The sequence below is a fragment of the Glycine soja genome, chromosome 5 (assembly GCF_004193775.1).
Source record: "Glycine soja cultivar W05 chromosome 5, ASM419377v2, whole genome shotgun sequence".
NCBI classification, from domain to species: Eukaryota; Viridiplantae; Streptophyta; class Magnoliopsida; order Fabales; family Fabaceae; genus Glycine; species Glycine soja.
In genome coordinates, this window is record NC_041006.1 from 1,603,906 (window position 1) to 1,617,586 (window position 13,681).

The 13,681-nt window shown below is 34.8% G+C and overlaps 2 protein-coding genes across 2 annotated transcripts; both read left to right on the plus strand.

The window, feature by feature from the left end:
* The first annotated feature begins 587 nt into the window (after positions 1 to 587).
* On the plus strand, positions 588 to 2,180 carry LOC114411776 (dof zinc finger protein DOF5.4-like). The gene has a single exon (XM_028375464.1). It carries the CDS (start codon positions 894 to 896, stop codon positions 1,770 to 1,772), a length of 879 nt encoding a protein of 292 aa, XP_028231265.1. The 5' UTR covers positions 588 to 893; the 3' UTR covers positions 1,773 to 2,180.
* A 6,537-nt stretch (positions 2,181 to 8,717) lies between these two features.
* On the plus strand, positions 8,718 to 13,162 carry LOC114411777 (protein MICROTUBULE BINDING PROTEIN 2C-like). The gene is made up of 5 exons (XM_028375466.1): positions 8,718 to 8,986; positions 9,273 to 9,356; positions 10,912 to 11,262; positions 11,771 to 11,989; positions 12,484 to 13,162. The coding sequence occupies exons 1-5, from the start codon at positions 8,828 to 8,830 to the stop codon at positions 12,652 to 12,654; spliced, it is 984 nt and encodes a 327-aa protein (XP_028231267.1). The 5' UTR covers positions 8,718 to 8,827; the 3' UTR covers positions 12,655 to 13,162.
* The last annotated feature ends 519 nt before the right edge of the window (positions 13,163 to 13,681 follow it).

Below are 13,681 nucleotides of genomic sequence, written 5' to 3' on the forward strand. Positions count from 1 at the left end.
ATAAGTATTTAATTGGGATATTAAATGAGTTTAGAGTCCCTTATTTTCTACTCGTTAACTCTTGCGTAAACTTTTTTTTAATAGGTTATGGGTAAATTTTATAAGCTCTAAATAAATTCAGTAGACTTTCAAATTTATTACTGAGTCAATAAGTTAGCAAGTCAAAAAAATTAGATCAAAATATAAGTTAATTTTTTTATTATTTTTTATCTATTTAATATTCAACATATATTCATTTAGCGTGTTATTCTCAAATATAAAATTCTTAACTTTACTAATATGAAATTTTTGTTCTATAATAACATTAGACTATCAATCAAAATGATATATCATTATTATAACTTCTACAAATTATTATCTAATAATAATATATTATTATTATATTTGATTATTTAAATATTTTACTGTTTTACTTTATTATATTATTAAAATATTTAATTAATATATTATTTATATATATTTTATTATTATTTTTATATAAAGTAGATTTTTGTACGAGTAAATATGTGGAAGTCTCCCAAATAACCTTGAGTAGAGTAAGTAAAGGATATTTAGGTGATATTTAAATAAGTCCCTGGGTTCGGCTGCGAAAGTAGTTACGGCTATGTTAAAGGGTTCGTTGGGTCAATTCACTTCCCTCCCCGACCCAACCCCAAAACATAACATTAACATTAGACAATAGAGAGAAGTACGTTGTTGTTGTTGTTGCAGTTGCAGTTGCAGTTGCAGCGCAAGGATATTTGTTTCTCACTCTCTCCCTCAAACCCCATTCGCATTTCGCATCGCAATTCTCACCTCTCTCTCTCTCCGTACGCTCTCATGTTCACTCCAACAACACACTCACTGACATAAACACTAGTTTCAGGTGCTATCTCGTCATTCTCATCCACCAAATGCAGGAAATACACACCATGGGCGGAGGGAGGTTTTTCTCCGGCGACCGGAGGCTCCGACCCCACCATCAGAGCCAGCAGGCCCTGAAGTGCCCTCGCTGCGACTCCCTCAACACCAAGTTCTGCTACTACAACAACTACAACCTCTCACAGCCCCGTCACTTCTGCAAAAACTGCCGCCGCTACTGGACCAAAGGCGGCGTCCTCCGCAACGTCCCCGTCGGCGGCGGTTGCCGCAAATCCAAACGCTCCTCCAAACCCACCAAAACATCCTCCCAAACCGCGTCACCGGACCCCGACCACCACAACAACAACACCAACTCTCACTCCAGCAGCGGGAGCTCCAGCCTCACCGCCGCGGCCGCCACCGCCACCACCACCACCACCACCGAGGCCGTGTCGGCGCCGGAGACTCTAAACTTGGATTCCAACAACAACAACAACAACATGCAAGAGTCAAAGTTGTTGATCCCTGCTTTGGAAACAAATCCTCTGGAGCACGGAACAGGGGACTGCGGTGGTATCTTCTCTGAAATCGGTCCTTTCACCAGTTTGATCACTACTACTACTTCCACTAACGAGCCATTGGCGTTCGGGTTCGGTAACTCCACTCTCCCCGATGCGTCGTCGTTTCAGTGGCTCCACCAGAAAGTTAGCAGCAGCAGCAACGAAGAGTTGAAGTTACCCGAGAGTTCCTTGCTCGATCACACCGTTGATTTTCATAGTAAAATCAGCCACGGGGGAGGATTCGGATCGTTGGATTGGCAGGGCGGTGCAGATCAAGGTTTGTTTGATCTTCCTAACACCGTTGATCACGCTTACTGGAGTCACACTCACTGGTCTGACCACGACAATTCTACTCTCTTTCATCTTCCCTGAAAATGCCTTCACATATCTCATCTCACCTTTTTTATTTATATAATTTAACTTTAAAGAAGAGTAAAGGAAATTGGAAATCAAAACCAACGTTAGAAAAGAAAGAGAAGGTGGAAGGACTTGGTATAATTAATAACGAGGTGTATATTTTTTTTTAATTTATAAATTTGGGGGGTGATTGAGTTTGATTTTAATTAGTGATGTGCATGCACAACTAACTTCCATGTTAGTTTCTCTCCTTTTGTTTTCTGGGAGTTCGGCGTTTTAATATATATATATACACACACATATGTATGTGGAATTTGATTGATTAACAGAGAAATTATAGCAGGGTGTTTTAATTTTATTATTATCCACCCGTACTTGTTTATTTAGTTGGTTGTTTAGATTTGTAATCGCATTTTTTGGTTTGTTTTGTGGCGCTAATCACTCCGTACCATTACTCAACAGCAAGATTATAGCAACACTAGCTCTTCAATATTATTATATGATAACATGTTAATAATGAATTAAGAAATGAGAGGATGAGGTAGGAAGAAGACATTGTATTGGTTGTATGTTAGTAAATTTCTAATCTATGTCCATTATTTATTGGCTTTCTGTTGATGCGAGTCTGGTATGTGGGGATTTTATTAATGAGATTAAGATAAGATGCAGAAAATGAAAGTAGTAAGAAAATTTGGGATTGGGAGGGAGAGGGGTAGTGGGAGAGGAATGCAAAAATGTGGGGACAGGTGGGTTTGGGTGGCAAGACAAGAATGTGATGGATCATAAGAACAAGAAATATAGATGGAGTGGTGGAGATGGAAGATGTAGCTAAGCTAGTACATTCATAGTGGAGTATCGACTCAACCACAGTTGTGTTGTGGGGATATGCATGGAGACGCTCTTCATCACTTGAAGGTGACGCTGGTGGGGCCATGCTGCAAGCAAGTGGCAGCGTGATGAACAACCACTCCACCACCATTCCCCCTATGCTTCTAACTTGTAAAAAAATTACTGTTGTTTTTCCCCTCTACAAGGCTTACCGGATTTGTCACATGTGGTATTTCCTTGCACTTTCCCAATACACTCACAAAGCCAAACTAGTAAAATGTATATTCAAATTGATCTAGGTAGGGCTAGCGGGAGTCATTGTCAGCTAGGTGTGGCTTCATATACTTGATAGTATAGTAGTATAATATTGTTTGTTTGCATTCACAGTATTGCAAGTTGCAATCTGACTCTCAAACATTAACAGTTTGAACCCGAAAGTCACCGTGAATGATGCAATACAATTAATAGCCAAACCACCGACCAATTTCGCTGTATCTATATACATACCATTCAACGTCGATGTTAGTTAAATGAGGAGGGTAAGAAACTAACCAACACGTACTTACGCAACGCAAGCCGAATGGTTCAAATCAAAGTGATGGGCAAGCAATGCTATTGTTACGGGTTTGTTTTGCAGAGTTAGCCCATATTGTTTGCCAAAATAGGTAATGGAAGAATGGACTGGTCCATGGCGTGGCCTTTTAATGTGACAGAGCAGCGTGGAATGATACTGCACCCATGTTAGGGCCTCAGAACTAGGCACATGGTTTTCGTGGTCCTTCTTTCCTCTCCTCGCCATTGTGTTGTGTTGTCATATCTGCTGCCCCCCTATTCAAACCTTTACGTCTCAACTCTGAACTTGTGCATTGCACCATTATTGCTTTCCTTACACCCTCTTACATCAAACTTCAACCAATATTATATTGGACTGTGGAACTGAGTCAGAGTATAGACCATATATGTCTGGGGATGAATGATTTTAATGTTAGGAATGTATTCCTTTCCTTCATATTCTGCCAACAGATTTGCTACGATCTTTGCCCTTTATAATTAATTACGTTGCGTACAAGTGCGGCTACTTATCTTATTTACACGTACTTGTGTGCTCTCTGTAACAATCCATTGAGAGTGACTTTACTCAACTGGTGTGGGCTCATTTGGACGAGGTTCTGTGGCTCAACGACAAATCCATATTTGGCAGAAATGGCATCAAAATCCAATATTATTAATTCTATGCTTCACCCTGTTGAGCATGCATATGCATACTGCATAGACTCTCCACTCTTCATAAATTGTAATACCTTTAGCTCTTACAATATGTGGCATTGAATTTGAAGGAAATAAGGAACCGGAGTTTTTATGTACCGGCTATCAATTGAGCTATGAAAACATTGCACGGGTTTGGTTTAGTGGTGGGAGTTTAAGTGCATATTTGGTTTGTGGTTGAAATTATTGTAGTTTTCACCAGATTTTCAACCATGCTATAAAATTGCTTGTTTTATGTGGAAAATTGGATGCCATGCAAGTGCTGTTTGATAGGCACCGTGGAAAAAAATTAATGGATTACAGATTACAAATGACCCACCGCCACCCCCAAACACCCCAAATTGACAGGTGGGTTCGGAGAATTTGTAAGCATGTTTTACTTCTGGCGGGCCACTTTCAAATAGCTTTGGGTGTTTTTTTCCTTCAAAGTTCAAAGGGTGGTTCAACGCCAATCCAACCTTTTGCTTCAGAGTTCAAACACATTCAATTGGATGGAAAGATGTGCAAATCTTTAACAAGCACATAAAAAATGGATTTAACTCTTCCTAAAGGGTAAAAATGGATTTAACTCTTCTTAAGAGAAGGAGATTCATTTTAGAGGATAAAATATAATAATAACCATTAATTAAAGAATCAACATTTGAGATTATGATTAATTTTAGATTTTGTTAAATATATGTTTGATTTCACCTTAAATTTTAACCGTTAATCTTCTAATGGACGATTGTAAGAACACTTTATCCTCTTAACAGTTAAATATATTTTTTTCACCTTGATCTTTAAATTTCTATTTGGTGGATTAATTAGATTACCCACTAATCAAGGTAACATGAGTTATTGTAATCTCTTTAATATATGTTTTCAATTTCTACTAATAAAAAAAAAATAGATACCCACTATTGTGACTAGCACCATAGTTGCATGACGAGCTCCAACCTCCTGCATAAAACGCCATATCAAGAGTCATAAATATGGTAACGCCAAAAGAAATTACATGACCACTAGCACCCTGACACCATGAAAGTGAAACATGGAACCGCAAGATTTTCTGCATGTCGCACAATACACAAAAGATAGATGTCCACGGCAAAAGGATGTGAAATAACTCCCCCCTCTGTGTTAGAAGAATAATACATATTACTTCTGGTGTAAATGACCACCGAGATTCAAGAAGATCTATTGCACAAGAATTCTAGTGAATAAATTGAGTTTAGTGTAAAAAAATTATAGTCGTTGCAAAAATAATTAATCTCTTGGTCTAACGAGATCAAATGTAGAAGCATGAGATCAACATGTTTTCGTGGGGTGGTTATTTCTTCTTTCTTAAATCAAGCTACTTCTCCTTCAAAATACTTAAACTGTTCCGAGATTAATTAGTGCTTAATTCTCTGTAATTCACAAAGCTAGGGAGCAAATAATATGCAACTAATGTGAACGCGGAAGGAACCTAACCCAAGCATTTTAATCCCATTGCTGTGGCGTCATGGCCTATGAATTTTATCCAAGCCCAAATAGAATTGGACCACTCAAGTTAATAAGAGGGCTTGCTTGCCTTGTTGCACCTTCATGTATGAATTAGTCAGTTGCTTATTCATTCCCTCTAAGTATATAAAAGGTGTGTTTGGTTTTCATTTGTTTTTATTTCCTGTTTTCATTTTCTGAAAACTATTTTTATTTTCAAAAAATTAGAATTCTGACAATATGTTGGTTTGACTTCTTATTTTCTGTTTTCATGAAATAAAAATACTGAAAATTTATGATATATTGACTTCTTGTCTTTTTGTATTTTTAGATTTGCTTAAAATTACATTCATTGTCATCACAATTTCATTTTACTCGAAATGAGGTTTCTGTTCTCAACTGAAAACAAAAATTTATTGTTTTCATTTTCTGGTTGTTTCCTGTTTTCATTTTCACTGAAAATGTTTTCAGAAATCCAACCAAACACATTTTCATCACTGTTTTCTGTTTTCAGTGAAAATGAAAACAGAAAACAACCAAACCAAACACCTCTAAGAGAGTGCATCTTTTGAAAAACAAATTAGAAAGGAGAGTGGATAAACAAAGAAAGGAAGTGAATATAACAACCCCAACAATAATTGATCGTGATCAACAAGAATTAGATCATTCTAACAAATCCTACAACTTAGTCTTCTAAGAGACAGTTGCCTTTACTAACTTTTTTTTTTTGAGTGTGCAAAAGGGCAAGAGGCCCCAAGAAAAAACTATACAGCTTGTATATCAAGACCAAACTTAGACAATGTATCCGCTACTTATTTGCCTCGCAACACAACCAGCACTGAGAAGAGAAATGGTAATTTTTGGATCAGATTCTTTAAGGAGGGATTTAAAACCTCTTTCCCAAGCTAACTGAATCCGAGTCAGAATTGCCCATAGTTCCACGGCAAGAACAGAACAGCTTTCAATGTGACAAGCATAACGAGGAACCATATTACCGTTGAATGATTCACAAGCACATCAAATTATCTAAAGTAGTAAAGAGAAAGAAGTTCGAGTATTCACATGAATTTTGTTTGTATCTACATGACTGAATATATAATTTTCAAACAATAAATAAATTAGTTTAAAAGGGTGTGAAAAAAATAAAATAAATTGGAATGAAATTAATTTAAATTAAACAAGAGAGGAATCAAATATAAAAGTAAATTAGTTAATTAAAATAGAAAAGATGAGAGAAGTCCATATTATTGTACAAGTTAATTTAGAAGATGAGAATGTTGGAAGCTTAACCTATTTTTGATGTAATGTTAATGATTTTTCTCTATTTATGTTTATTCTAATTTTCACTTGCATCTACTCGTATACTATAACCATGATCTTTCAAGTGAAAGAGCTTAATTTATTTATTTTTTTCTCCCAAATCCCTTTAAGAGGTAAAACAGTTAAATTGCATTAAGAATAAAAATGTACAACATGCTAAACAAAATCAACCTATCCCTATTGATGAATTATTTAGATACTTTTTTTCAGTTCTATTAGAAAATAACATTTTTTAATGTTACCCCTAAAACTTACCTTAAAAATGGGTGATCAAGCCGCAAACAATAAAATTAAGCACAAAAAGATAATAAAAAAGTAATATTCATAGATAGATAGAAAAAAAAATTACATCAATAACAAACACAAAAAGGGGTTTTAGTATCCTATTGTCATGAGAGACTTTACAATTGCAATAAGATAATATTTAGAAAATGGGTATTGAGAAAGAGAATGCAGGAAAAAAATGACTTCTAATGATTATTTCTCTTACTTCTTACATTTATCTTCTATAAGAAATTATATTCTCTTAAATTTTATGTGTCCTTTCTCCTTCTTCTTCTCTCTTATTCTTTTATAGGTATAGTTCAACCTGATTTTCACGCAATCTTCCCGCTAAGTGCGATTGCCGCCCTTAACGAGTATGACAGTAATTTCACGTTCAGTGCATGACTCGCGCTAAGCGTCCCTTCACGATCCAAACTTCTCCATACTTCCTAGTGTTAAACAACTGCATCGCACTGGGCGCTTGAGACACGCTGAACAAACATATCTTTAACTTTTTTTCTTTAGACTTTATTTTTTTTTTCTGCGCTAATTATTCATTAAGCACGATAAATTCATAACTTTTAACTTAAATAATGTAAAAATTCTAATTATTTGCAAAAAAAAAAAAGAAAAAATAAGAAAAAAAAATTTAACAATTCTTACATAATTTAAATCTAAAATATACCTATCCATAAGGATTTTCAATTACCATAATGGTCTCACTCTACACCGAGTATATGGCAGCATGTGCAACGCTAAGCAAGAGCAAAATGCGTAACAAAATTGCTTCACTCTTTGTGCGCACGAATAATCATAATAGTACTATAAAAGAAATAAAAACAACTATTTGTTACTTTGCCTTTCTCATAAAAAATAATCAATTATTTCTCCTAATAAATCTAATCCAAAGTCCAGGTAAATTTTATTTTATTTTATTCACCAAAATTAAAGGAAGCGTATATATTTTTTTACCAATGTATATATTTTTTTTTAAGAATTTCTGAATACGTTTTATTAAGTCCATAAGAAGAATCCTTCCTCTCTCTTCTCTCTCTTTTAATTAATGTTCTTTTATTTTACTAAACATTATATTAATACTATATTAATACGAAATAGTCTTTCAATTAATATTTTTCTTCTCTTTTGTCATCAATATTAATTAGGAAAGAAGACCAGTAGTAATTCCCTCTTCATCTAATTCTAATCCCTATAAAATTTTATAAATTCAAAAAATACTGTCAAATTACTTGCAATGGTTTTTAGTCAAGGGTATTTTGTTGGAAGATTAAAATCCTACTTTAACGAGAAGAGCTGACCCTAGAATCTCCATGGAAATAAACTAAGATGCAAGGTATCTCCAATGCAAGTTTTTTAAGTAGGAGAATTTTTTAGTACATGTAAAATTGTGTTTTTGTCCCAAAAATGTCATGTTATTCTTAAAATATTCATGCATAATTTTGTTTAAATGATAAAATACTCATACACATATTGATTGATGGAGAAAAATAAATTTTAAGTGTTAAGAAATGATTTTTATTCTAAAAAATCCACAATATCACACAAACTCTTTCTAATAGGATTCTTTGAAAAAATAATTTCTTCTCTTAAAAACTCACCAAATAGTTCCTATTGGAGATGCTCATAAGCCTAGTTGAAGTGACAAGAAATTTTAGCCGGCCACACCACAACGTCACTTTCTTAAGTTCTTACATTATGAAAGGCCAATTAATCAGAAATTGCCATTTTAGCAAAAATTACTATATCTCGCACTTTATGAAAGTGTGGTGGAGGGGTAAATCCGTCGTTTCAAATTTAATATCCGTTGTTTTGTCTGGAAAGTAGAGTGAGGCATTTTCAAAGTGCAGTCACCTCAGAGACATCATTTCTCTCTCTAACTTTCTCTCTCCTCTCCGCTCCGGCGAGTAAGAAAAATGCAGCATTTCGTGGATTTGCAAGAGAATTCGGAGTTGGGTGAGTCGAATTCATGGCTTTCAGCGAAAGAGCAGTCCGGTGCGGCACCCAACACCAATTTGGATCGCGTCCTCTTCAACGACCTCGTCGAGATTGTCCCTCTCGTTCAGTCACTCATCGTAATCCCTCTAACCCTTTTCACTCTTCTTTCTTCCATTTTCATTGCAACGCAAAAAAAAGGAGATTTATTTTATTTATGTGCAAGAGGAAAAGGAAACAAAACAGCAACTTGGGTACAATGTAATTTGGACTCTACTGTATTGGCTTTGTGTGTTGACAAACATACTGAAAGGAAAGCTAGTGACTTGTGATTTTTTTCCCTTTTTTTTTATGCTGATCTTGTGACAAGTGATGCTCTTGAATTTCAATTTAATTATAAGTTTTGTGTTGTTTAATTATGATCAGGATCGTAAAGCAAGCCGTTCATTCACGCGGCGTGGTTCCATGATCTACACCAAGACACCCACAAGAGAATCATTGTCCAAAAGAGTAAGACTGGGTCACTTTTTCCCAATTTGGTGTTTGAATTTTCTCAATTTTTTGTTCTAACTTTGCATTCCTATTGGGTTTGTTGTAATGTTCATAAATCTTGCTTGATGTGTTGAATTGTGGAAGCAATTAAGGGTTTCCTTCCATTTGATATAATGTGCAATATTTGACATTTTATACGGTGATACTTGCAATGATGCAGACTCATTTTGTGTTGTTTATATCTTTCTGTTTAAACTCCCACTTGAAAAGGTCAGACTTCAGTTTCAGTTATCAGTGTAGGCTTGAAGATGTAACTAATTTTGAGTCTCTGATATTATTGTAAGTGTCCTTGTGTAGCATGCTTTTGTTTGCCTACTCTGATTGTGTTTATGAGTGGGAGGTATAACGCAGGTTAAATATGAAAAATTGTGGAACTAAGCTATTTCCTTCTCAAGCACAGATACCATAAAAGTCCTGCATATTTCTATCATACCACATTGAATACTTTCTATTGCTCCTTAAATGCATGTTGCACATGTGTCCATAATCATAAATTAATACCTAGCCACATTTACTTCTTGGTAACTATTTGTGGATGGGTTGGTACTTGGTAATGGTATATGATAGTTATTCATGTAAATGACATATTTTGTTAGTGACATAACTTTTATGTGCTTTATTTTGTCTCTTCAACACCTGCTTTGAAATAATAATGTTAGATATTTGGACATTGAATATGAAATATAATATTCTTTTTATGATTTGTGTATTGTGAAAAATATCACTGCATTGCTAACAATCCTTTTTTTCACATCATAATCTCTAGAATATGTTCATGTGTATTATGACCTTTTACATACTTCATCACTTAATTAAAACACGCTGTTTGAATAGTAAAGTTTCTGTTTTTTTGGTCCCTTTTGGTGAACACACGAGGTATCTCTATTGGTTTGGCCCCTTTGAATTGCCCGGGGGACTAATCCCTGTTTGATCGTGGGAGCACAATGGTTATACTGCCTCTCTACAGCAGCTGCTTCCTTAAGAAGTTGAGATTCAAACCTCATGTTCTCATCCCAGGGGGTTGAAACTGCTACCACCTTGATTCACTCATTGTGGATTGAACCATTAAATTTCCATTACTTTAGACTGGATAACCTTCAGTAAGATGGTTTGCAGAAAGTTCTTTTTGTTTATAGTGTGATTTAGTGATGTTAGATAATACAAGTGAAGGACGCCTAGGCCAATTTGTATGACACTGGGGGGTGTAGGATTTTGTTACTCTAACATGGAGGTTTATCTGACTGTCCATATATTGTGTGTATCATGTAGTTCAAGTACTACATGCTTCAGTTCTACTTCCAAATGTTCAAGTTCAATTTTATAATATCTGTATCACTTTCTTACTCTAGATTGAACTTGCTTATTGTTATTGTTCCGTTCATATGGAAGTCTGAAACTATTCTTTCAAAAGAATAATGTCTCATATAACTGTTAAATTTGCTGTGCTCAATGCATTATGACTGACATTTCTTTTCTTTGATCATTGTACTGAATCATTTACATCCTCTGGTAGACAACAGATTCAAAAAGTAGGAATGTTGCCCAATCTATTCTTGCCAAAAAGAAAAGGGACCATGGAGAAAAAGAACAAGGAAAAAATGGCAGCAATGATGCTGATAACTATTCCATGTTTTCTACAAGAACTTTGGCTTCAGAAAAGGACATAGAAGAGTTAGGTATGTTGAAGGAGCAGGTAGAGGAACTTCAGAGGAAATTGTTGGAGAAAGATGAACTTTTAAAGTCAGCGGAAAACTCAAGAGACCAGATGAATGCTTTTAATGCAAAACTTGATGAACTTAAACACCAGGCTTCAGAAAAGGAATCTTTACTGAAGTATACTCAACAGCAGCTCTCTGATGCTAAGGTACTGATCAGCTTCCTTTTTTTAATTAATTAATAATTTGGCCCAAGGACTTTCTTAAGCATTTACAATTTGGGCAGAGTTCATCTCTTAGAATTAATGTTACCTATTCACTTAATACATGCACTTCATATATCTCTTGAACATGATAGGCCTGGCTTTTTGAGTTTTGACGGTTGTGGGAAGTTGGATTGTATTCTAGTGTATTTTAGTAGGCGTATGCTTAGAGAATGTTGGAAGGGTTCACAATTGCAATGAGTTTAACTTTCGGCAGTTTTTGTTTCTTGATTCTATTTAACATTAGTGTTATTCTTAGAAGTTTGGACTTTATGAAACCTTAATCTGATTGCCTTGAAATTATAATGTTGTGTTAAGATCTTATACTGCTTTCTTCAATCTTAGGTTCTGATAGATATTACAGGGGGGGAGGAAATGCTCATTTCATTGGGGGAGGGTGGGGAGTTTTAAAATATTTCTTCTCATATGCATTAACAGGTCTCCTTTTCCACAGATTAAGCTTGCAGACAAGCAAGCTGCTCTTGAAAAAATACAATGGGAAGCAATGACATCCAACAAGAAAGTTGATAAACTTCTAGATGAGCTAGGTTCCATGCAGGCAGATATTACATCATTCACGTTATTACTGGAAGGATTGTCAAAAACTGACACTGCTAAGTATACCAATGATTATGATGTCAAACCTTATGATTTCAGTCACCTGCCTAGTATTGTGAGTTTATGAATATTTTTCAAATACACAGCATATTTTTCCACATGTTGATATGTATGTATGGTGACAATTTCAACACAGCACTATGATTTGGATTGCCTTCCTAGTTCAAGACACATGGATATCTTGTTTATCAATGTGCATGCCTTCCACTTGTATATCAGTGATTTAGCATTTGTAGATTCTATCCCACAATAGATCTGTAGGATAAGATCCTTATATTTACAGCAGAATCATATACAAAGTCAACATATCTCAATGAATAAAAAATAGTATTGATGGCTACGCAAACCGTTGCTACTTCCTGTGAGGTTTTGACTTTTTTTTCTTAGTAGAGGGTATTTGGTAAAGAACTGCATCATTGAATGGTATGAGACTATACTTATCAGATTTAATGTATATCTTTGTTTCAAGAACAGAGTTGTGTTAGTATATTTGTAGAGATATCTTATCCTTGGATGTTGATCTTTTCAAGTAAACATCTGGTTGAACAGGATGATTTGGACGAGGTGGAATTGCAGAAAATGGATGAAGCAAGAAAAGCCTATATGGCTGCTGTTTCGATTTCCAAGGAAAAACGAGATGAGGAATCTATTGCTGCTGCTGCCAATGCTAGGTTACATCTTCAGTCACTTGTTTTCAAATCCAAAAATTTTAACCTGTAATATCATTGCTAGTTTTATTTAATGTGCTACATGTTAGGTCCCTTTAGTCAAAATGGTGAGGCACTTATCTTGTGTGTGAGATTTATTTGTACAAGCCTGTTATGAACAAATATATAAAGTTATGCCATTTAATGTGATGAGGTACTAAACGAGCATATTCAATGAAGTGAAAATGTGTTCTCTCGCGGGTCTACCTGCATTCAGAATTATACCAGACCTGTGGCATCGGGTTTTTCAAAAGCAGAAGAGTTAATCATTAGTTTCTCTTTGAAGTGGCATTCAGCAAGTTTCCTTCTAGCAGCTGATTCTGATTGGCAGAGGTTATATACTTGGTATTATTGATTTGTGGACTGCTTATTTTTCACTCCTGCTAACTGTTCCAAAGTATTTGTGTATGTATGTATATATTCCACTTCTTGTACCCAAGCTAGTTTTTGGTTCCCTACTTTCGTATATGGTCCATGCATGCATTATATCCACAAGGTGGGGATCTTGTTCCATTTATAAACTATGTTGTCTCATGTGGACAAGGTATATTTGTGCTTCTTGTATAAATTCTACTTAAAACTTGAAATATGAAAACCTATTCTTTATTTGATAATATTATTTTTTCCTGAATGAAAGAAATTAAATGCAACCTTAATTATAATCTAGGGTGATAAATGATAAGTAGCTTTTAAACATTTTTATTTATTTTTGGATTTGGCTCCTCTAAAGTGAGGGCGTGCACTTTTTTTTTTTGTAGACTTATTTGACGTTTATCTATTGGCTCTTTTAGTTAATGTTTTTAAAACTGGGTGACAGATAGAGGTATTTACTCGCGGTTTAATAATTTAAGCCTGGTCTAACCGTCTTTAAATTGGGTGTGTGTAGAATAATTAGGTGTGTATACACATACAGATATTAGTTTACAATGATAAGTTCTATAATTTTATATCAATAATTTTTCAATGAACAATTTTATCTCAAATTAATGTAGAATTAAAAGTTTATTTTATAAGTTTGTTTTTCATGCACTATCCGTAAA